Genomic DNA, 25,393 nt, shown 5'->3' with positions numbered 1-25,393 from the left:
AGCTGGAGAGAAGGAGTGGATGCCAAAGGCTGGTCTGTGGATTGTGATAGTGGATGATAAGCCCTGTTTTGAGCAAGTGGGAGTTAACAAACGTTTTGCTTCTCATTTTTAAGCTGCTTTGCAGAGCGTTTTTTTTTAATATATTTAGGATAACAGTGAACCTTTTTCTGCAGAGCATCTATGCAGAATATCCACTAGGAGACCGCATGGTCTCCTAGTGGATATTCAGACACAGAAACATGCCCAAACCTTCCTGTTCGCAAAGGTATACTAGAATAGAGTAACTGTTAGGCCCCTTTTTCTTCCTTCTCTAGCCCTGGACATACTGCAGTAATTATTTCTAGGGGTGTACTTGGAGGCTGCTTAATAGCTTTGTTCACTAATCATGTAGAAGTTTGTTCAGCAAAAAAGAAGGCAACAACTACTGAACAATTACTTCTGATTTTTCTGAGAGTTTAGAAGCAATTTTTTTTGATAGATCTGTATGTCTTCTGTGGTCAGTTTTATTTACTGTTGACTTTGACTCAAGTTCTTACCTTTCCTCAAGAGTATAATCATAAAACTGCACAAAACCGAGTGAAATGATAAGGAAGGAGATCCAATTAAAAAAAAAAAAAAAAAAAGGAAAGGAGAGAGACCAGGCAAACTTCAAACTCTTTAAACTTGCTATTTCAAAACAGCAAGGAACTTCTAAAGCACAGGTCAGCTGGTACTGCTCTTATTGCTGTTACCATAGCAAAAACACAGAAATGTGATTAAATAAATAAAGCTAATCAGAAGCAAAAAAACAAGTTTGCAGTAAAAACAGCTCAAGTTAACCTATTCTCAGAGGACTTTGAAAGAAAACATACTTCTAAAGATGTGCTGTGAGAGATTTTAGGCACAGCTGCAGGGGAAAAAAGGTATCCTTTCCCTCTCTTTAGAGGGATTAAATCTGTCCTGGAAATTAACCAAAGTGGACAAATGGGCCATCATACAGAAACAACAGATTGAAGCCCAGAATGTGAAAAGCTATGAGAAAGAAGAAAAATGTCCTGGAAAAAGGCTACTGGATCTTTTTAAGGAACTTCAATGACAGAGTAAGCAATCCAGGCACATTAATTCTATCTTTACTTGTCTCTTGTGATATGGAAAGTATCCTAAAAGGAATTAAAAAGAAAGTTCCAGCAGACAAAACCAGATAACAATTCCCCTGGTCTGAGCCTATACATCCATAAAATATGTAAGTTTCTATCAGACTGTTCCACAGGAGGTAATGTAACATTTTCCAAATTATAAAGGACATTAAAATGTCTGATCTCTGTAGCTGGATCTCTGTAACCTGTCTGTCTCCTCCTCAGAAGAAGGCAGGTCTTCTGATTCCTCTACAAATGTTAACAAATACCTTAAAAAGAAACAAAACCCAAGTCTTAATCTCTTGTAGGCAGCATAGGGCAGCTATTGGGAGTACCGAGGCTTGATGTTTAGAAGAGTTTACCTCTGAACTGGAATGAAATAAAAGGACGGAGTTGTAAAGACCAGAAAGCCTTACTGAGATCAACATTTTGAAATTAAGCTGTGGATCTGGGAGGCAGTTTTAAAGTCTGTTCCCATGGCTGAGCAAAATTCCTGCAGCATGGGTGTCATGCTGTAGAGCTGGAGCATATTTGCTGGGACTGTGGATAGCCAGAAGTCTTGCTGTTTAGCGAGATGACTGTTTTTTCTCAGCTTGACAAATGACACGCAGCACTGACAGAATACTTCTCCTTCGCTGGCCATCACCCCTACGGACACTGGCCAGAACAGCAGCAGCAGGAACATACCCTCCAACGCTGATTTAATCACATGGAGCCCAGGAGACTAGTGAATAGAGCTGTTAACTCTCTGTTTGGTTTGGTTTTCCCATCTGTGTTTTATTAAACTGAGAGCAAGATTTATTCACTTTTTTAACATCAGGAGCTGTCGGTGTCCAAGATGATGGTTGATGTTAAGGTATACATACACAGTTTAACCTGGCTGAGGGCCAAAGAGGCCTACGATTTCCAGCCTGGACAATTTATTTGTAAAAGGACACAAAATCTCTCTGCTCTCAGGCGTTTCTGAAAGGATGAGCACGATGACTTCCTGCTCTCCCAGGAACACAATACATAAAGAGGACAGTAAAACAGTAGGCTCTCCAAGATGAGCCAGGCTCTCCAGGCATGCAGGCAAACACTTCAGTTTTACTTCACTCCTGACAGCCCCTACATAGTCACAACTACCAACGATTTTCTGATTTCCACTCCAGGAATCTTAAATAGATTGGAGATACCAGCTCAGTGTATAAATATTTCTTCTAAAAGCCAGGAATCCTGAATGGCTCAGCTGGGGAATTGCACTTTATGGGAACTGAAATTACATGCCAGGCTCTCCACTGTAAGGTGGGATAGCTGAAGCACAGACACTTGTATGCCTAATGAGCTACTGCCAGAATAACACTTGCTTCTAAAGGAGAAGAAAAGGAACAAGAAGATGGGATTTTGAATTGTTTTGAAAAATGAAACTTTTCCTCAAACAAGAAGGTTAACTCAAGATAGAAGGATCAAGTGTGCATTTTTCAGAACTCTAAAGAGGTTTCTTTTAAATACGTAAGCTTCAAGGAATAACAGAGAATGCTCCCAAAATAGAGCTTCAATGCAAACAGCCTCCAACATTCTCGACCTTTTTCCAAAACTTCTGGGCATTATTTTCTTAACAGCAAGCTCCTTTCCAAAATGTACCATCCCCTTCCCCTCATCTCTTAATCATCACTCATCTCCTCAAAACTAACATGGTGATATCTACTTTCTCTATTGTCTTGCTACTATCCCTGCAAGTATACTGTGGATCATCAGGTCTGCCAGATTTGTTGTCGTTTATAAAACCTCTGCATTCTGGTCTTTCCAGGCAAATGCCTTCATAACATCGTATGAATATCATATTGGCACCTACACAGAGCATCGTCATATTACAATGCTTCTTGTAATACTAAGCCTAAGTATACTAAGCCTACTAATATTAAGATAAACGTCACCATATGGCAATTAAAAAGTATTCTGAATACAAGATAAAATTGTTATTACAATAGAGCTTAGAAAATAAAATGTATCTCTTAAAGCTTATTCAAGGCCCGCCATTGGTTTGCTTAGAACACTATTTCTACCACTCACATATCCGTCTTCCCCAGAAGCTTTAATACAGGCTGTAGAATCTGGTTCCATGTCTGATAGTTCCTATTCTGAGCTGACTTCCAATGTTAACAAAAACCCAATGATTATTTTTACTGTTCCATTCAAGAAGAGTGGTCTTTTTTCCATGCTCTTTCACATTTTTATCATCTGTGAGATGACAGTAGGAGCTGTGCAAGAGCTTTCTCTTTTAGAGCTTTTTTTATAGCTTTTAAGAATACTGGCAGAAAGTGATGGAATCTGTGTTTTAGTTTTCTTGGTTTCTAATGAAAAAAGGATTTGAATTGTAGGCAGTGTTAACTCGAAGTGAAGAACTTGGTTACTGTACTAAGTCGTGTCCTTCAGACTCAGTGCTGTTTATGCAGTTTATTCAATACATTAAAAGCAGACTGTATGAGAGTGATTCCTAGAGCAGGCAGCAGATACTAGGAGAGAAACCTAATCTCTGAGTACTATGTTAAAAGCAGCATAACTTATGTTTTTGAATGAAAACCTGTATGTTTAGAGAGTTCTGCACTGAACTAAATTCTCCACTGTTAGATATGCCTATAGCTACAATTCCCTTGGATCTCCATTTCCTGTTTGGGGAATACAGTTACAAGGCAGTCTATTATAGCAATAATACAAGAACCTTGATTTGGGCATGAGAAAGGTGTCAAGGTGACCCATCTCACTGAGAAAGTTACCTCTTGTCATGCATCATGGCACACCTTGTTGACGTTTAAGGACCTTCAGTGGCGAGAATACAAGGCTGCTCGAGTATCCAAGGTGAGCTGAGTCATTATTTGATTTAGGTGCCTTATATTCCTCCAGAAGAGTACGTGCTTAAGTTATTTGTTGGGTGTTTGTTTTGGTGGTGGTTTTTTTTTTTTTAGTTCCTAAGTTTTTGTTTGGTTCTGCTTAGAGACCACAAAAAGTCCATCGTGATGGCCTCAGGATCACCTGTAGCTGCTGGCATTGCTTGAATATCAGTGCAAAGTCCCTCTTTTATCTTCAGTATGAGGACAGAAAGCAGTCCAACCCCAGAGACTTGTACAGGGATTTTGATCACAAACAGAAAAATAATACATTTTCTCCAAGAATAATATAGAAGTACTGTTATGCAAAATTGGCTTATTTTTCCTCAAAGTTACCCCTCCTTACAGAAGATTATTTAGAACTCATAGAAACTGCAAAGAAGGCCTCATGCTAAAGGCTGTTTCATTGGGTATTTAGACAAATTCTAAAGTAGACTAAGTAAAATAAATACAGAAGTATCTGTAAAAATTATATTAAAGAGAAACCTGGTTGAGTATCATCCCATTCAATTGCTTAAATTTAAAATACTTAGTCCAAGATTAGTGAAAATGAATCCCCCAAGAATCAAATTGCTTGCTAAAACAACTGTCAAATTGCCATGTGTGTAACCATTAAAACATCAGGATGGAGTCAATTTGCCTTTTCATGCAGTGTACTCTAATTATAAGTCTTTTGTTAATTTTAGTATGAGTTCAGCTGTGTTTGTAATGAACCAGCATTTTCAGATGTCACTGCCTGTAGGTGTAATAATCCCAAGTTAATTCCTTCTTCAGATTTTCAGCAATGAATACACTAGGTCTAGGGTTGGGTTTTATTCTGTTTTTACCAAATATTCTTTGCAACTACAGATGTTTAATTAAAGGCTGTTAGACAATTTAAACTTCTCAGAAGAATACAAATAAAAGCTGTTAATGAAGTAAATATCTGTTTAATTTACAAACATCAGTAGCATTACTGATATCAGTCCAAATAAGACAAAGCACACTGCATTACACATGTACATCTAACTTTTTTTGTAAAAAAAATAATAAAATAAAATTGAAAAACATCTGCATTTTTACAGGGTACCCTGGGTTTTACTGAAAGAAGAACGCAACCCACTATTGATTACTAATTCTACATTATAATTTAGCAGCAACATGTTAACGTGGGGAACATTAGGGCAGTAAAGTAGTTTTATTATTTGGGGAAAGTCACAGTTCTTGATAGCACAGCCTTTTTTTCTTTTTTATAAAAAAGGTAAAGAGCTCCATGGGAATATTAATTTATATAGATCTACCTTCTAATGTCATTTTCTACACGCCATCTTATTTTCTGTAAGTACTGTATATAGGGAAAATTAACTTCTCTACAATTGCCACCTAGTGTAAAGACATTTTCTGTCCTACATTACAGGTTCTTGGAAGGTGTCCTGAATATCTGCTGTATGTAAAAACTGCAGATTGTCATCACTTTCAGATTCAGTGACACCAAGCGGTCAGAGTCTAAGGAAAAGAAAAAGGGATGGGGAAGGGGAGGAAAAAACAGACTGAAAACATTTACCCCAAGACGACATGCTATGTTAGTTCTATTGCAAAAAATCCTGATTTTTAAGTCCTTTTAAAAAAAATAAAAAAAATTACAAAAATACTGGGACAAATATAAATTAATATATATTAAAGCATTGAAAAACAGTAAAAGGGATGACCTAAAAGGGTTAAGTACAATGTACTTTGATACAATAAATATTTCTCAATGAAACCGAATACTGTATAGAGTTGTTTAGAACTCTTAGAAACAGAAATCCATATTATTACTAATTTATCCATCAATAATCTATTTTTATCATCCCCAAAACATTTATATTACAAGAAATTAATACTGGAAAAGGGCAGATAAACACTTTTTTTATGCTTCTTTTGCTAACATGCTGACATAAAAGTATACATCATCAGGAGATTTCAGGATTATAGTATATTCTCGTATCTCCCATTTCCCATCCATTAAATGGGACTCCATCTTCTCAAGATGCTTAATAATTCCAAAAGATAAAATGTATTTCATACAATTGTTATTTCTGTATGATCTGATTCTTTTCACTCATAATGCTTCCTCATCCATAGGTAAGTGACTCGTATGTTCTGTCAAGACAATAAAACATACTGATACCAAAGTGAAAAAAACAAGCCTCATGTTCTGGTCAGTGTTTCATCTCTGAGCTGTTAAGTTGAAAGTCACATGTGTATAGTGTCAGTGTATCTTCAGCATGTTATAAAGAAGAATCCATGTTAAAAGCAGTTAAAGTTTCCCATCTCTGTTGCAATGTTACCAGGTCTTTATTTTTTCTTCAAAGCTCCTCTTGGTTATGAGAAGTCTCAGTTCAAGCACTTGAATCTTTTTTTCAAATGAAGAAAAAGTCTTTATTCTCATAATAAAAATAAGTCTGTTCTGTATTTTACAATATATTTCAAATATTTCCACTATGAAGCATTAATTAGTCCGACACGGTCAATAAGTATACAACATTTCAAAAGACAAGTGTGACAGGGACACTTAGGAGGGACAATTTGTACAGCCACACTTCACCACCTTTTCAACCTCGTCCACAAATGACGACCCGTCAGTGCATTCAAAAGAGTATTTCCGTCTCTTGCTCCTCAGTGGTCCACAGCACTGCCCAGCTGAACATCCTCCTTTACATTCTAGTCTCGATACCTTCTTGGTCGTCTGGCACGCAGCATACCCTTGCTGCTTTTGGTAGTAATCTCGGATTCGTTCCCCTCGACAAGAGATTTCTGCAGAAAACAACATGTAAAATAAGAGATAGGCTTTTGAGGCACAGGTCAAAGAACGGTTGACATTGCTAAGGAAGATGCTGTGTTTCTAATTGCAGTTGGGATTGATATTTTAAGGTTCGACTTAGATTATATATTGGAAAGTAGTGGTTCTACCAAACATAACTTGATTAATGCTGGGTTTTATTTTCTATACCTCCTATTTTCAGCAAAGTTTATATTATGTATATGTAAACCATAAATACAAAGCTATTACAATGACAAGAAAATTGGAAGCTTAAATCTTTTCCTCTTTTACAAAAATACACATCTTCTGTTCCTACATTGCTTGCAGCTGGTTCTATTTACCATAGGGAAATGTTTCAGAGAGCATGCAATTTAATTTATTAGACCTGGAGTTTAATATTATTCAAACTGTTATTTAATACAAGTTACATTCCACTAACTTCATAAATTACTGAGGTATAAAACCAGCTAAAAATGAGACATCTGTTACAAGTTCTACAACCATATTCTTCTATTCTATTCACATCTATGTACAATACAAAATAAATGCCATCTGGGGTAAGGAAAGGAGAGGGAGAGCTTTGATAGACAAAGGAAAAAGAAAAAGGTAGGGGGAAAAGTCATCCTGTTTTCATCCATCTCACCTGCATAATTCGCTGTGATAAATCAGTTGAAGCTGAGAGGTCAAAAGTAGAGTTTGTGATAAAACTAGGAGCAGAATCATTGGATTTGGCTTCTCAGTTGCAGAAAGCAGAGAAACAATAAATACAGAAAGATACAGCAGGTAAAAGGTAATAGTTAAATATAGTAAAAATGTGTTTCTGAATAAAGGCAAAAATATGTTTTCACAGCAAAACATTTGATGAAAAAAATCCTCAAAATGTAAACGAATTCATGGGAAAAGTTTGATTTTTCTCTCATCGAGATAAATTCTCATGGTAAAAAAAAATGCAACAAATGTGTATATTGTGGGGAAAAAAAAGTTGGTAATGTTTCTGGCTGTTCATGTTTTAATAAAAAAAATCTCCTTTCTATGACCAAAACAATGGCATGATTTTTAAATTTTCTTTACCTTTATCACAGCTGTCCCCCGTGTATCCGCTGCTGCATTCGCAATATGGTTTCCCAAGTCCTGAAAGCCTGCATTTGCCATGTTTACACCTGATGGATTGGCAGGGGTTAAACAGCATTTCCTCTTCATCACAGAGGACTCCCCCATGTCCCTGCAGGCATTTACAACTGTATGAAAATGCATTGATCGGCAAGCAGGTACCATGCACACATCTACAGGGGAAACAAGCCCAAAAGAATAAAAATAAATTATTCATCAAAGTTCAGACTAAGCGACATTAACTACAAATACTTTGGACTGTGCTCAGAAGAAATTGCTTTTGTTTCTAATGGACTTTTTCAGTGAGATGCAGTGAAGAGGTTTATAATTGGTATGCAGGTTTACACAAAACAAGCTGCAGTACAGAACTCTGCCTCACCAGAAAACAGCCACTGTAGATGTGTTATGGAAGACCTTCATAGGCCACAGTTATTAAACCCAACATTTCCTGTCTACCTAAATTTTCATCATGCTTTTGAGAAGAACGCAGCAAAATCAAGCTCAAACGTAATCCACTAGAATTAAGGAGAGGAAAAGGATACTCATCTGAAATTCTGGTTCTTGTATCATTTAAAAAAAACCAGTATACTGTCACTCACGAAGTATGAAGCTCCCAGCACAAAGACAGGTCAGGCACTTCCTCACTGATACCTTTCTGACCCAGCAATGGTGGTTTCAAAGCTGAACACATGCTGTCCCATCAAATACATTAGTCTGCTTTGCCAACTGCCAGCAGCGTGGTCATATCATGTCCAAGGCAGGTCTTCACCTCACTGAAAGCCAACAGCACTCCTCTAATACTCATACAGAAACTCACACTAGACGAGGTTCTATGTTATCAAGTCTCACTCAAGTGATTAAACCAGCTACTCTCTCAGTTGAGCATTGGTAAACATTTGTGGCAGGCTCAAATCTTGTTGCTAAACAAAAAAGGCCGTGAGTTAAACCATATCTTCTAAGTTCAGATGTACAGTATGGGAACACATAGCTGGTCATACTTCTTTTGAGAGGGAGGTGGTGTTTCCCAAAAGGAGGATGTTTAATTACATGTTCCTAAGTGTAAGCTGAAGACTAGGGGAATTCGTCTGCTTAAAACATCACCAATGACTGGGAATAAAATCACTTCCCGTTGTTCATTTGGTGGCACAGGGTCAATAATTTTCATCCTAGAAATAATGTTTTCTTTAACTGTTATATTGATACACAAGCTTTCTATCTACATACTGTTTCCTAGGGAGACCACAGTGAAGATTCCTTTGTGGGGAGGAATGCAGTCCTGACATTGAAGGTCACAGTCACTCTCCCTAATGTTTCTCCTCTCTGTATTGTAAAATTCCTGAGCCCACAACCTCCTTAGTAGGTTGTGGCAGCCAACTAAATAAATATATAAATAAATAAATGAAAAGCTTTAGATTAAAAATAAAATATACAGTTTGATCTAAAATAAAATCCTTTGTTTCAGTTACAAGATCGCAAAAATGAATTTAAAACTGCATTTTATAGTAAAAAAAGAGTTCTTTTTAAAACAACATCTCATTTTGAAATTTTTTAGATAACAGTCTGTTTTTCTGGAAAGTTTCTGGTTTATACTTGACTCCTTCAGTACAGTAAGAAATTTGGTAAAATTGAAAGGAATGCACTTTTTAACTCTGACAAACTTGCATTAACTATTTAAAACTGTTTCAGTTTATAAACAAGTTCCACTAATCAATGAAATCTACATGACAATTCTCCATCTGTACCCTTAATTCTGTGCAAGCCCTTTAGCATGGTGTAACTAGGAAAAAGTATGAGAAGTCAGTCTCATCACAGGATATTCGAATGGAAGGCACAACACATAGCTTCCATTCACACCTCCAGTCTGGGATTAAAAACTGCAAATATAAAACATAACTAATTGCTTAAGCACCTCCAACTTCTCTATTATGCAAGAATCCATACTTTTGAAGCAACTATGTACCCTAAAAGATTTCAAATTGTTCCTGTGGTTGAAGTCTGATATTCCAAGACTGTTAGGTTAAGCAACTCAAAGTTAAAGGCTTAGACAGTTATCACAAGGCAGATGATTTTTGTTTAGTTTTCATTGTGTTTAGCATTTGATCTGTTCACTGTTTACAAAACAACCACTTTTAGGACATCTGAAGTTACTCAGGTGACACTGACTTCATGTCATATTCTATACAGGCTGTTTCAGATATCAAAGCAATCTGTGTCAGGATCTTTGGTAAAGTTCTGCTTGACTTAGAAGATGATTAAATCTTAGCTAATGCCAACTCTCATACTTATGCTTCCACCTGTTATTTGAAGCCCTAAATTTCATATTCAGACTGTACTGAAAGGAACATCAAGCTAAGTGCAAACTCTCAGGCACAGTTTCATCTTATCTAATTTTAGGTACCTATGACAGGCACCCAAGTTGGATGTATAATTGCCATAAGCTCCCCACACAGTCACGGAGAGAAATGAGCTTATCCAGAGGGTGATCAGACCACTTGATGTCTAATTTATGCTTTAAAAATATGTTTATTCTTTTACTGACTATAGAGCAAACTCTGGTCACTATGTTCCTAAGTCAAGCACCTAGATGTAGGCAAAATAAATCTAAGCCTTAAGCCTTTCCATAGTGCGCAGAAATCTGCAAAAGATCCCCTACATTTATGAAACAGATCACAGTGACGAGTCTGTTTCTCAGATAAAGTTGAATGTTATACTGTATTAGACAAAATGTATAAATTCAATAGACAGGATTTAGAGATGAATCAAGAAATACAGAAACAAATTCCCCAGGAACTAAAGAACAACAAAACACTCCTTCACTGCAAATAAACAATTTTGGTTTGGCTTTCTTTCCTAAAAGCTCACAGCACTGTACACAGCTGAAACAAAACCAATACTTTCAAGAGCTAAAAAAATACTAATGTTGTGCTCACTTAATTCTATCCTTGATACTGCCTGTATCTGATACTTGCCAAGTTTTGTAATTTATTGCAAAAAGTACTCAGTTGGCGTGTTGATGTGTCTGGTTATACGAACTTACACAGAACCTAAATTTTCAAGGACGGTTTGAACAAATTCTCTGGGTTTTCTTATTATAGAACTTGGTTAGAGTTTCATGTTCTTTTTGACTCCTCAAGTATAAAATGGACCTGACAGACATTGCAATTGTATTTTTTAACGTGCTGTGACTTCTTTTCTTTATGTCTTAATTTACCGTGAATGAGGACAGGGTAAGAAAAGGACCCATAAAAAATGAAGTGCTATAATGATATGCCTCAAAAATTCACTGCGGCGGCTTTGGGAAGAGTTCAAAACTTAAGAGTACTGAAAGAGCCCATAGCCACTGTAAACAATGCTAACTGCACTGTAAAGCATGCTAACTGGTGTATAAAGCTTTAAGGGGTCAGACTATTCACACACACTATGTGAAAAGATCACTTAAACATCATTTTAGATGGGAGCTGAAAATCATCTTATTAGAATCTCTTAGCAAACTCAGGCCACTGATCAACAAAAGTCAAAAGTTATATAGGCCACAGCACTGAAAAAGCAGCAGCCAAAACATCCAAGCAGGGTTACTTTACAAAAAAAGAAAAAAAAGTTTGCTAAACTGAGTAAGGACAGAGGTAAGGGTGAACAGAATGACATCTTGTTGCTCACGACCAATAAATCCTTAAGAACTTTGAACTTCTGAAGTTTCTGATCTTCTTGTGCTGGGAGACCATGAGACAAAAAATGGAATCTGTCTCTACAGTAAATGTAGAAGAATATGCATCGATATCAATACTCTCATAGACAAATACATACACTTTCTTTCACTTTCTCTCTATGCATATATACATGACCCTCTTTATAAACCTACACAAAATTTCCAATATAAAATGTTCTAAACAAATCAGCAAAAAGAATTAAACACAAGTTTAACATACAGACTTAACACAGTTTAACACACAGACTTAAACACAAGTTTACCATAAAGGTAGAAATCTATTTTCCTGCTAAAACCTGAGGTACTGTAAAAATATAAAAGTATTAGAGATACATATTGTATCAAGTTTTTGAAACATAATAGAGAATAATAATAATAATAAATATTATTATAATTATTATTCCTCATTCTATACAAGTATAAATAAGCAAATAGATTTTTTTTCCATTTGCAACTTCTAAATGATTTTTGTACAAAGTGTCTGTCGTACCAACACTTGCCTCAGCGCAACTCATTAAAGAAGTAGCCCATACAGAAGTATGTAAGAGCATATCCCAGGCTTTAGGCAGAACTTCAGTGAGATGTGTCTATCTCCCCTGAACTGGGGACTTTTCCTTGTTAAGTTTATGGAAAGAAGATACTATAACTCGGATGCTGTTTTCGCTTTTACATGCCCAAGATATTTTTTTTTCCTTGCTGAAAAAAGTGTGAACTTTTATGAAAAAAATATACATAACACAAGACACATGCATATTACACTACTGTTCTGTCTTGAGGAAGGACATACTTATTTCCAAGACATGGGTCATTGGTTTGTTGATCACAGAGGGGTCCAGTCCATCCTCCTTCACACTCGCAGGAAAAGCCTGACTGGCTGGTAGCATGGCAGGTTCCATGCACACAAACTTTCTTATGACAAGGCTCGCAACCTGGCAGGATTCCCACTTGCAGTGGCACGTTTCTGAAGTCCTGGAGTTCGCTGTTGATATACAGATTACGGATGCAACCATGAAAGCTGGTGCCATTCTGTCCTGGAGACTGGCGCAAAGCTGCTATGTTATTTTTCACAGGCATGCCTAGGAAATAAATAAGAGCAAATAATCAATGTAATCTTTGGTACAATTTTCTATACCACTTTTCCTATTTTTTAGGAAGACGTATTTCTTCCTAATTAACTATTCTTAGATATTCAGCCTACAACCATGAGCAATAATCTAGTATTTGGAGATTGTCCTGGTTGTCAAGCATGCATGTAAACCAGCTCCAAATCCCTAAGTCTCCAGGTCCAACTAAAGAGATATATATAGGACTTGGTACAGGAAGCTCACAACTGTGAAAAGGTTCAGATAAATGCCTGGTTTTGACCTAGTGCAATTAAGTCCAAGATAGTACACAGTTTCTGAATCTTGGAAAACCAAAAGTTATCGAAAGCAATTAATACATGATTTTTTTGTAAGCTGCTAAGATACTCAAATCCAGAAGAGTTTACTAGGACCAGTTCATCAGTTTGGAGTTGGCATATACATTTCAAAAGTGAAACTTTGCTAGTGAAAACTCTTGGAAAGAAAAGCGCAATAGGAGGAGGTTCCATTACTTTCAAAAATATTTTTGTTCACCATGTGTCAAAAAGAGATTAATTATAAAACCCATAGTTTGCCATTACAGTTTTGAACAAAGATAGTCAATAATAACAATAATTCAACATTGAAATACTTCTGTAGATATTTCTAGCTAGTGCAAATGCCCCTGATGTTGACCATTTTCAGAATAAGTCCTCTGTTGTAGTCTATAATTGTTACAGGTGTAATTGGAGTAGGAAGTATATGTGATCCAGTTATCTTGTTGTGATCAATTAACTATTTAAGACTAATTCAGAAGGAGCACTACTGTTAAACATTGTTTCCTTGTAAAAATTAAGTTTTTTCTACTCCTACCCCCTGCTTTTTTTTTTTTTTTTAACTTATTGCCAACGTATTGGCCTATAATAGTTAGTCCTTAAGATATTACATTCAAATAATTAATACACAAATGCCTAAATACCTCTTGAGACTACGAAGTAAAGGAAATCAAAGTGTACCAAGCATTAGAAAAAATGATCTGTTTACCTGAAAATAAATATGCTTATTAACTGCATAGGTTTATTCATAGGTAAAATTAACAATTTTCATTCTGGTACTTAGATAAGAAAGAGGTAATGTTCTGCATTGTTGTTCCTTAACCATGTACACTGATACTTCTAATGGTTTTGTATAGTTACTCTGAACAGTTAAGAGTAATGCAGAAGTGCTCTGCGACCTAATGAAGTAGACATGCCTTTCATTTAGAGGTTATCGTAATTTCATTCGTGCTAATCTTCAGTGATGATAGAAATGTACAATATTGTATCCATACTGCTGAAGAGCCTAATCTTCTTTGATCTCATCAGTTAAGTAGAATAGGCTTGGGACTACTATACTGAAGGACTCAGACTGCAAAAAATCATTAGTTTCCATTTCCTCAAAAGTATTTGCCATATTCTCAAAATCCACTGACAAGACATAGTCATCATGGCCTATTCAACCTAATGTCTCACCTGAAAGCAACACTCAGCAAATGTTTAGGCATAGGGCTTGAGGTATCTACCAGCAGAATAGATGCACTGAGTTTATCCATTGTAAAAATAAAAGCTGCATAAAACTACGTACACCAATGCAATGCTAAACTAGATGTTACACTTGTAAGCGTCAGGAAATTTAGGTATGATTTCTGGGAACCATATAAGCACGTATGACATCAGATAATATGAGGTATATCACACGTGATTCAGAGAATTTGTTGTCTATAATCTGTAATATGAAAGACATGTGGAAACCCAAAGCACGCATATACACAAGCTTTTAGCCTATACACTTTTTGCTTCTTCTAGCAAGTTACCAAGTGTTAGAAGGCCAAAGCATGTGCAAAAGCTGCTCATGTTCTTTAGCAGTATTTCTTAGAGAAACTTTTAGATAAAGGTTCTTTATCAGGAAAGAACTGCCACAGAAACAATGCCAACAAATATTTCAGCTCTATTTTCCAAAATATAGAGGTAAGAAAGCAGTTCCTGCCTCCCTTTAAGCTTTTGGTCACTGAACCTGCCTACAGGTAAATTACCAAATTACTGTTCAAGGAGGTAAATGGTAAGACCCCTATTAAATAACAGTCATACAATAACACTGTATCTCATTCTTGAAGCTGGCTATAACAGAGCAGGCACAAATGAAAAGCATCTGATGCCCTATCTGTCTCAGAAATAGCAACTTCCATGGAACAAGGTGCCACTCTCAAATAGTAAAATATGCTGTAATTTCTGAGAAAAGAATGTGAAGTATCAGTGAAGTCTGTGACCCCTTTGAATAGTTTTTGAGAAGAAACAGATTGTCCCTTAAGACTTCTTACAAAAAGCCATGAGCTTTCAGTATGATTTACTGAAATCTGTTCTAGAAAGACTGAAAAATATCTAGCATTGTGTACTCTGACCACACAAGAGAGCCATACAGTTGGAAAAAGGTTAAAAAAAGAGAGTATAAATCGATGAGCCCACTTTCTGTAAAAATAAAGTTAAACCATCCCTTCCAAACTAAGCCAAATACTGTGAATGAAGAATAACTTTGTTAAAAAAAAAGGGGGGGGGAGCAAGGGGAAGAGAGAGAGAGACGATGAGAGAGAGAACCATACAAGGGCTCGCTGTCAAGTTTGAATTTCATCCTGCCAGCTGAGGTGATGCTTACCAGAAATGCCATTTTAGCAGGAAGGTGATAAGAGCAAGTGTAAACTACATGATGGTATAGGTGTCAAACTAAGACTTTGGCAAAGATAAAAATACTGCATAAAATCCTAGTGAGAATTTGAGTTCTTAACTGATGGAAATGTGCGATCAAATTCTCTAAAAATTCTAGATATAGTTGGATAAGAAAAAATTGAATGAATCTCAAAATGATGGGTAATATAAAGGTACCAGAGTGAAAGTGAACTGTCTCAAGAATTTTAAAGATCATAAATTGATACACATAGATAAAGAACAGAAAAGTTTAAGAGCTGAACATCAATCTACTGTTTTTTTGCCTTATTTTGAGGCACTGGAACAGGTTGCCCAGAGAAGTTGTGGATGCCTGTGATAGTTTGATGTGTGCTGGAGCTGAGGCTTCCCTTGCAAATCGGTGTGAGATGGCAGGCGGCCCCCCTGCAGCCAGGGTGTACTCGGCGGAGCAGCGACCCACTCGTGGCCTGTGGAGAAACCCACGTCGGGAAGGAGATGCCTGAGCCCAGGAGAGGTCGTGGAGCAGGGGATGCGCGACCAGGTACTGTTGATAACGGGGCATGGAATGCACGACGAGGTCGTGGAGGCATCTGGAGACCGTGGGACGACCCACGCCGACGCGAGTGGCAGCAGCTCCCTAAGAGGCTGAGACTGGTAAAGCCCGAACTGGTGCGATCCATGGGGAGGATTGCAATCCTGCGGGCAGGACTTACTTTGGAAAAGTTTGGGGACTTTTTTCTTTGTGAGTAGGGGATCCACCGAAGCAAGGGAAAAATGGTGTAAAGACTCCTCCTCCTTTAAGAAAGGAGCGGCAGTGAACAACATGGATGAACTGACCTGTACTCCCCCATTCCCTGTCTCCCTGCGCCGCTGGGGGGAAGACAGAGCCAGGAACGAAAGGAAAATAGGGGGTGGGGAGGTGTTGTTTTAAGATCGGGCCTTGTTTTCTCTTTCTCCTCTCAAGTAACCGGTTTCGTTCCCCTTTGTCTTTTGTTTAGTAACTGTTAATAAATTGTTTTGTTTTTTATGAAGAAAGCCTGAGTCATGTTTTGCCCGAGACCATGGTTAGTGGGTGCTCCTTTTCGGTTCTTGTCTCGACCCTCAGTAAAAAAAAACCACGACAATGCCCCATCCCTGGAAGTGTTCAAGGCCAGGTTAGATGAGGCTTTGGGCAACCTGGTGTAGTGGAGGATTTCTCTGCTCATGGCAGGGGGGTTGGAACTAGATGATCTTTAAGGTCCCTTCCAACCCTAACCATTCTATGATTCTATGATTCTATGATTTTGCAATAATGTGCTTCTAATAATAGTTTTCATTCTGTTTTGGACCAACATTTTCTATGACAGTCAAAATAATTGTCTGTCTGGAGCCTGAATGTGATGAATAGAAATAGAAGGCACACAGGACCTCTCTAAAGAATATGCACCAGGATGAAAAAGACTCTTAGGAATCAAAACACTGAAGAAAAAGATTATTTCCAGAAAATATTTATTCTGATTTTTCAAAATGATGATGCAGATTAGTGTGATTCTCCTAATGGAGACAAAGATCTGCAAGGTGAAGAAGCAAGGAGGAGAACCGTATGTCACAAATCAACAAGTAAGTGTTAGCACTGCACAGAATAAATTTCTACAGTTGGCAAGCTAGCCTCATTTCATCAAAAGGTGCCCATAACAGACAGAGGGATCATTCTGCACTAAGTTCAGTTTTCAAGAAGTAGTAAAATTTGCCTTAGCAGTCATTAAATAACAAACTGATGTTGACGATACAAGTAAGGAAGCACAGTGTCTTATTAGAATCTAAGACTATCTCTCCTTCCAAAAAATGTGGCATAGGACACTACATAAACAACAGAAGTGATACACATGAAAAAATACAGATGTGCTTCCACAAGGTAATCCTCCTTTGAAGATTCACAGTATGAAGCAATTTTAAAGTCAGCTCATACATTTGGTAATTTTAATTCTTTTCTCTGCTGGTATGGGAAGTGATGACTAATGTTGAATTCTATCTTGTACTTCCATCTTGGAAGCAGGCAATGACAAAATCTGAAAAGATTTGACAAAAAAGCTGAAGTGTTTCAACGTAAGAATGAGGATTTTCAGAGACAAAAGTCAATTTACCCCTCATCACTTGTAACTGAGGCACTTTTTATACTAGTTTTATAGGAGAAATAGACTATTCTTGATTGGTATCAAAGCAGCTTCCTGTTTTTCTTTTCCATTAGAGATAAATCTAAGCAACTACCCTGAGCTTTTCGGTATATTTAGAAAGGATAAATAGCACATTTTCTAGAGAAAATATGTATCTCAGGAATGTACTTCTGGTAGCATAATTTTTTGAAAGGAGGCAAGATGCTCAATTCTAAAAACTTTGTCAGACACAAAACAGTTCTTAAGAACTAGACAAAATGAAAAAGAAAGTAGGTATTCTTTTTACAGGAAGAACAGATCAGAAGGAGACTCCTTACATGTCTCTTATAACAGTGTAAGGTTAAACTAAGTAGAAGATGAAGACTGGTAGAAGATCAGCAGTATTTAAAAATCATGCCAAATCTCTGATCACTAAGAACTTAGACTTGTTACCAAGGTCAATAAGAAGGCACAAATTGGTGGCTGAAGTTTCTCTTTTACCTAGATTATGCAGGCCCATCAGAAATTCAACAGAAACTGCTGTTTAAAACAATGGACTTGAATCCATAGTTCTACAGAGTAAATTGCAGCAAATGAAAAAAATGTTTCAAATAGCTTATCTCCACAATCATCTACTATCAGTTTTACTGAAACAAGCAATTCTTTATTCTCAAAACAAAACAAAAAAAACCCAAAACAACAAACCCTGCCACATTCTGTGAGGCAACTGTTCAGTTGGCTCCTTTCTTAACTAATGTCATAACTCCTAGCAGCCCTAATCAATAAGCTCTCCAGACAGAAATTATGCTTCATGGCTTTATACCTTGCTATCATTTCCTGCGGATACCTGTACAGTGAAATAGAAATGTAAAACATGATCAAAACAGAATGCTACCATTCTACACTTTCTGAATAGGCATTACTGAATCTTCAGGTAGCTAAACAATGTTAAACACACTTGGACAGTATAATGAAAAGCTGCATAACAGTAGAAATTAACAGAATTTTACAGTGGGCATCAAGCGTGCATACTGATAAAAAAGCAACAGGTGCAGTTTGAGGACATAGTTTGTTAAAGTTGAAACTATTAAGATTAACTGCTGAAGTTTCATCTTGAGGTGTTATCTCAATGAATGAGTCTCTTACCATGTGTTTAATAATGTATGTTACCAGAGTAATAGCTATGATATTGTTAATATGAAGTAGTAAGATCCTCTTACCTCCTACATACAGTGGAGAATCAAAATTCAGAGTGGATTGCTTGGATAAATTAGTAATTATCTTGGGGCTTCCTCCATCAATAGATAAAGACAGAATCTGATCCATAGCTAGCAGCTCCACAATGTGGAAATTGCCATCATTAATAGTTTCCACACTGCAAAATAAACATTAATAATACTTTTAAACGATTGATGGTCTGGTTAGAACGGTTTTTGGTCTTCTTCCCCTTTAAGAGTTAATACAGCTTCAGAACAGAACTTCTCCAGGAGTGAAGTCTCCTGAAAACGAGATTTTAAGCAAGGACATGCATGTATACTTAAAAGCTAATACAGTATAATACCTCTTCAATAACACTCTATTAATAATATGTATTGTAAATTAATAGCCCTTTTTCATTCAAACTTATTCCTGTCCTTATCAAATAATGAACTGTGTAAATATAGTTGATATTCTAAACATCAGTTGAAATACATTTACTAGGCAGGAAGCCAAACACAAAAAAAAGTTTGGAGTTCTTCTGCAACAATAATCAGTGGGCTGGAACATCTCTTCTATGAAGAAAGACTAAGAGAGTTGGGGTTGTTCTTTAAAGATCCCTTCCAACCTAAACCATTCTATGATTCTAATGTTATTTCAAGATCTTATTTGTGTGCGTGTGCAAGATCTTATTTGTGTGAGTGTTAAGTTTACATATTTTGTAAGTATGAAGGCCTGAGTTGACCTCAGTGATATATAAATCTATTATTTCGTGGAATATGGAACTGCATCTGACCTTAGTCCTGCTAGACAAAATCACAGCATTGGTCCAGACAGCTCCACCGATGCTGCCAATAAAGTAATTTGTTATCTTTATTAGGCATGGTTATTTCTGTGTGTTCTAGCTTCTGGCTAGTACAGTGAATATTGTAGGTTTTTTTCTTTACTACATATACCATTTCCTTCTGTCTACTAAGAAGATATGGACGTGCTAGTAAGAGAAGGCCCAAAGGGTGTCATGCAGAAAAGGCTTGTTTCAAGCATGGTGCTTATGCTGTGTAAGGACAAGCCTGCACAAGTTACTCAGTACAAGAAATGGTTGTCTGTGCTTACCAGCCTCAATATCTACACCGCAAATGCAGGGTAGCTACTCTGCACTAGAACACAGTTTAAGCATATCAGAGAAGGAAGAATGGTACTGCTCAATTCTGGAACTGAATATCCATTGTACTTGTATCTAGCCCATTTTCCACTGGAGAATTAAAAGCTGAATGTATGGATGCATGAAAGTTATGACAATGAGCTGCTGTACAGAGACCAGACATTATAACCATTGCCATGAGAGCCTTTATTTGCTTCAGGGCACCATCAAATAAGTGAGCTTAAGCCTTTGAAAAAAGTTATTTCAATGAACCAATTGTTTGATAGCCTGAGATGGACTGAACAGTCATATAGTCAGTTAGCTCTTCTCATTAGGAAAGCAGTACAGCTGAAAGGGATTAGCTTCCTAAATCTCAAATCTCAAGGTAAAAATCAAGTAAATTACCGTATAACATCCTTAGTGATGTTTTAATTAACCTAACTGCTTTTGTCCTGGAACAGATCAGAAGCACTCACATGGGTCGTTTACAGCTGTGTGATATTAAATAGCTTCTTAGCTATTTATTACCAACTCTCACTATGCGGACAGGCTGAGCTCAATATGGATAAAGGATCTGTGTGGTAGCATGTACGCTTTACATATAGACTCAGCTCTATGGGAAAGCACAAAAGCACAACAGAGCAGACACTAGCAGAATAAACACTTTTTGGGAGTGGGCAGGAGGGAACTGCTAGGTTCCATGGGGTGAAGGAAAAGGTCAGGGTTCATCATTCCTAAAGAGCAAGGTCTATTTAAGGTATTAAGAGGTTTGTTTGCTGTGATCAAGCAATAAGAAAAGTGCCAGAATTAATTTATTTAACACATATCAGTGAATCCGGGAAAAAGTTGTGCTAAGAAATTATAATGCATCTGACTTCTTAAGTAAACAAGAAACTCGAATATAATGTTCTTGTTCCAAGGAAATTTATCAACCTTTCACACAATAGTATTTAAAAGGATGAGAGCAACGCAAAACATGCCTTTGTATAGCAAGAGGTCATTCCAGGAATGTATAAAACATAATGCATAAAGGGAATATGTCTCTGTTAAAAGTGATTATTAAAAGCTTCTAGTTTAAACTGTTTTACTGGTAAAAATTTACTGCAGAAGGAGAAGCCCTCCTAGGTAAGGGTGGTTTAATTTAAAGGCATATCTGTGCAATATTTCCTGCCAATGCACTGACATTACTTCTAGCCTATTTCCCATTGGAGAAATGAGAGATGAATACATAGATCCTAATAAAAAGCTGTAAGAAAAACTGATTTAAAGCTTCTGGAACTCTGCAGAAGAATAATGATTTGGGAAGAAATAGTCCCATATTTCCAATAAATATATGATGAAAACTAGCTTACAGAATGAAAAGGTTGTTTGGTTTGTGGGTTTTTGTGTAAAAAAAAAACAAACATTAAAAATGGACATCCAGTCAGAACAAAACCCAAGTGGATCAACTTTTCCCAGATAACTATCTCCAATGAATTAATTTTCTTTACTGGTCTTGGCACTGCCATCATCTCAGCTTGTTACTAAGATTGACTGATGAGTGCTTTTCAGATGATGGCTCTTTCTGCAGTCAATTCCCATTGGTAAAGCAGTTCTCATTCACTCTGCCCAGCTAGACTGCTGTTATTGTTGATTCTCCATATCTATCATGATTAAATCATCGTTTGTAACTTGTTTTGTTGCTACTGCAAGCACCTCTGTAGGCTTTACTGCTCCCATTTGACTCCTTTTCAACACATCATTTATTGACTGCCATTTATATTATGAAACTTCTATTTGAATCTATTGGCTGTTTTTTTTTTTTTTCTTCTTTTGGCCTGTTTCAGGTGTCTCATCATTGTTCAGTGGAGTAAGACTTGTCTTATTTTTTTCTATACTATCCATGAATCTTCCCTTCCTTAATGAAATCTGTAAATCTCTTGATAAACTTCTGAGTTTTTTTATTTCCTTTCTGTCCTTCTCACTGTAAGCAACTTCTCATCTTAGTTTGCAAACTATCTACCCTGTTACCAAATTGTTCTAAAACCTGATTGTTCTCAAACATTATGAGTTAAAATGCTCTTTCATCTTCTTCATATCACTTTGATATAATACAATAACTTGTTTGCTTTTATAATTCATTACCTATTTGTACAGGGTCTGGGTGGGATGGAGTAAATATTCTTCAAAATAGCTGATATGGTGCTGTGTTTTAGGTTTGTGACCAAAACAATGCTGATATTGAACTCATGTTTTATCTATTGCTGTGTCAAGGCCTTCTGTTTTGCACTCTGCCCCATCAGTGAATATATTCAGGGTGTGCATGAGGTTAGGAGGGAACACAACCAGGCAGACGACTCAAATTAACCAAAGAGATCTTCCATGATATCTCCATTTCTCTATCAAGATTTCCAACTATGCTAAGGCACATGATAAATAAGGAGGTGATTGTTGACAGCCAACATGGCTTCACTAAGATCAAATTGAGCCTGACAAATTTGGTGGCCTTCTATGATGGGGTTATAGCGTTGGTGGATAAGGAAAAAGCAACTGATGTCATCTATATGGACTTGTGAAAAGCATTTGACACTGTCCTGCATGGCATCCTTGTCTCTAAATTGGAGAGACATGGATTTGATGGATGGACCACTTGGTGGATAAAGATTGGCTGGATGGTTGCACTCAGAGTTGCAGTCAATGGCTTGATGTCCAAGTAGAGACCAGTGACGAGTGGTGTTCCTCAGGTGTCAATACTGGGGCTGGTGCTGTTTAACATCTTTGTTGGTGACATGAAGAGTGGGATCGAGCACACCCTCTTCAAGTTTGGAGTGAAGAGATGCCATTCTGAGGGACCTGGACAGGCTGGAGAAGTGAGCCTGTGTGAATCTCACGAAGTTCAACAAGAACAAGTACAGGTCCTGCACATGGCAATCCCAAGCACAATTACAGGCTGGGTAGAGAATGGATTTAGAGCAGCCCCAGGGAGGAGGACTTGGGGGTGCTAGTTGATGAGAAGCTCAACATGAGCCAGCAATGTGCGCTTGCAGCTCAGAAAGCCAACCTTATCCCAGGCTGCATCCAAAGCAGCGTGGCCAGCAGGTCGAGGGAGGTGATTCTGACCCTCTACTCTGCTCTCATGAGACCTCATCTGCAGTACTGTGTTCAGCTCTGAGGCCCCCAAAAGAAGAAGTACAGGGACCTGTTGAGCCAAGTCCATAGGAGGGCCACGAGAATGATCAGAGGGCTGGAGGACCTGTCCTATGCAGACAGCCTGAGAGAGTTGGGGTTGTTCAGCCTGGAGAAGAGAAAGCTCCAGAGAGACCTTCTAGCAGCCTTCCAGTACCTAAAGTGGGCCTACAGGAAAGCTGGAGAGGGAGTTTTTACAAGTGTATGTAGTGTTAGGACAGCGGGCAATGGCTTTAAACTGAAAGAGGGTAGATTTTGACTAGATATAAGGAAAAAATTTTTTACAATGAGAGTGGTGAGGCACTGGAACAGGTTGCCCAGAGAAGTTGCCCCATCTCTGGAAGTGTTCAAGGCCAGGCTGGATAAGGCTTTGAGCAATCTGATCTAGTGGAAGGTGTCCCTGCCCATGGCAGGGGGGTTGGAACTAGATGATTTTGAAGGTCTCTTCCAACCCAAACTATTCTAATGATTCTATGTCACATAATGTCATGCTTAGTAGTAAAATGGAAAGGAGGTGGTATTTAGGTAGGTTAGCCATCTTCTGCTTGGGAACTGGCTAAGTTCCATTGGTCTATGCTATGGGAGATAGTGAGTGACTGCTATTACTTGTTTTGTTTTCTTTTCTTCCTCCATTTTTCCTGAGGCTGTTGAACTATGAACCTCCACCCATGATTTTTCTTTTACTCTTCCTTTTCTCTTCTCCTGTCTCAGTGAGAGTGGAAGGAGAGGTGAGTGAGGAGCTGCCTGGCACTTAGCTGCCTACCGAGGTTAACCCATAACACCTTCACAATATTATTTTAGCTATGTATAATTTTGGAAAACTTCAACTGTTTCTTCTAAATTTTCCATAATGAATGGTGCCTGAAACTGATTTTTATTTTTTCTAAACATACCAGATAGTTTACCAAACTGAAAGGAACACACTCCTGTCTTATGCTTCTATTAACCAGGTCGTGACATTTGGCAGTGGGCTGGCACCATGTTTATCCATTTGTCATCTTTCTGAAAATCCACTGAGACAAGGTGTGAAAATCTTGAAAACATGAAAGTCTGCAGAAACTAGAAGGGCTAGAATCCCGAAAATCTTTGTCCATGCTGGCTATGTTTCAACACACAGATGACTAGCACCTTCCCTCCAGCTGCAATTTTTGGCTGCAGGAGTACTTGCTGGATCTGGGCCTGCCAACCCATTCAAAGAGAAGGTATTGCCTTAGCTAGATCAAGGTTACATGGACAGAGAAAGAAACTCTATGGTTTTCATTCAGTAGAAGCAAAAATTAGTCCTAGAGAGAAAGAAGAGAAAGAGGTAGGACTTGGAAAGAAACAGTTGGAAGAAAGCAAGAATCAGAGTAATGGATGGTAGCAGATTGTAAGGAAAACAGGACTGGAAATTGAGTCAACACGAAGATTGAGAATGAAACAGAGAAAAGTCAATCAGTAGGTTAGTGCAGATTATATCTGTGAGCAGTTTTTAAGCAAAGATGATCAGATCTAGCTGGCTTAGAAAAAAGTGAAGGGAGGGATGGGAGGAAAGAAACCAAAAGGAGGGACTGAAAGAAGGACAGGAAACATGACAGGAGACAGCTTTGATAAATAACAAAGGTACAGGAAGACAACATGCAATGAATGGGTGAAGAGAAGGTAAAGAGCCAAAAAAGGGCAGGAAATGTCACAAAGATCCTAGGAAGGTAAATCAGAAAACACAGATGTCTGAAAACAAAATTTAGAAAAATAGGAATAGGTTGGAAAGGATGAAGGGATTAGAGTATACTGTGTAAAAGATCCTGTGCTACAATATACTCCTTTCTAGAACCTAAAATAGAAATGAAATAATATCTAATTTGTACGGTGATCACGGGATACACAAGCATATATACAGATGTGGAAATGTATATGTGGCTTCCAACACATGCACTTCCCTCAAGGGCAAAAGACTTCATTACAGTAGATCTCAATACCATTAGATGACAATTTTCAAATATCTCCTAGAAACTCGCCATTATGCTTACTGGAAATGAAAAGGAGGTTGTTAATAATAAAAGTACTAGTAATAATACTACTACTACTACAAGTGTGTATCTGCTTCACTGAACAACCATGTCACCCTGCAACACTTCACTACATTTCTCACTCCTCTCTTCACTGCATTCTCCACTTGTCACATAATTCTAAACAGCTGATCAACTATGTAGGGGAGATGCTTCTAATTGTTCTGAACACTAATACAATGGGACTGTTTTTTAATTTATTACTTTATTATTAATCCCTTCTACATTATGGTTTTTAATTTTAGCTAGGTGAATATTGTTTTCCAATCTTTTTCTAGAAAATTAAAATGACAAGTGTAAATTGCCAGTATGTATTATATTCCAGTAATACTAGAGAAAGCATTAAATTGAG

General features: G+C 37.4%; 1 protein-coding gene across 8 annotated transcripts in view; it reads right to left on the bottom strand.

The window, feature by feature from the left end:
- Window positions 1-6,515: 6,515 nt before the first annotated feature.
- SLIT2 (slit guidance ligand 2) overlaps window positions 6,516-25,393 on the bottom strand; it is a 277,792-nt gene continuing 258,914 nt past the window's right edge. For all 8 annotated transcript variants that reach the window (XM_086612336.1, XM_086612332.1, XM_086612337.1 and 5 more), the window contains 4 exons: window positions 18,711-18,865; window positions 12,368-12,656; window positions 7,836-8,047; window positions 6,516-6,757 (listed from right to left, as the gene is read on the bottom strand). In XM_086612336.1, coding sequence (XP_086468462.1) covers window positions 6,516-6,757; window positions 7,836-8,047; window positions 12,368-12,656; window positions 18,711-18,865 — 898 coding nt within the window. The remainder of the gene's footprint in view (window positions 6,758-7,835; window positions 8,048-12,367; window positions 12,657-18,710; window positions 18,866-25,393) is intronic.

This window comes from Tauraco erythrolophus, chromosome 5, assembly GCF_009769465.1.
Source record: "Tauraco erythrolophus isolate bTauEry1 chromosome 5, bTauEry1.pri, whole genome shotgun sequence".
Taxonomy (NCBI): domain Eukaryota; kingdom Metazoa; phylum Chordata; class Aves; order Musophagiformes; family Musophagidae; genus Tauraco; species Tauraco erythrolophus.
Note: the sequence above shows the minus strand (reverse complement) of the source record. Positions and strands in the feature narration are given on the sequence as shown.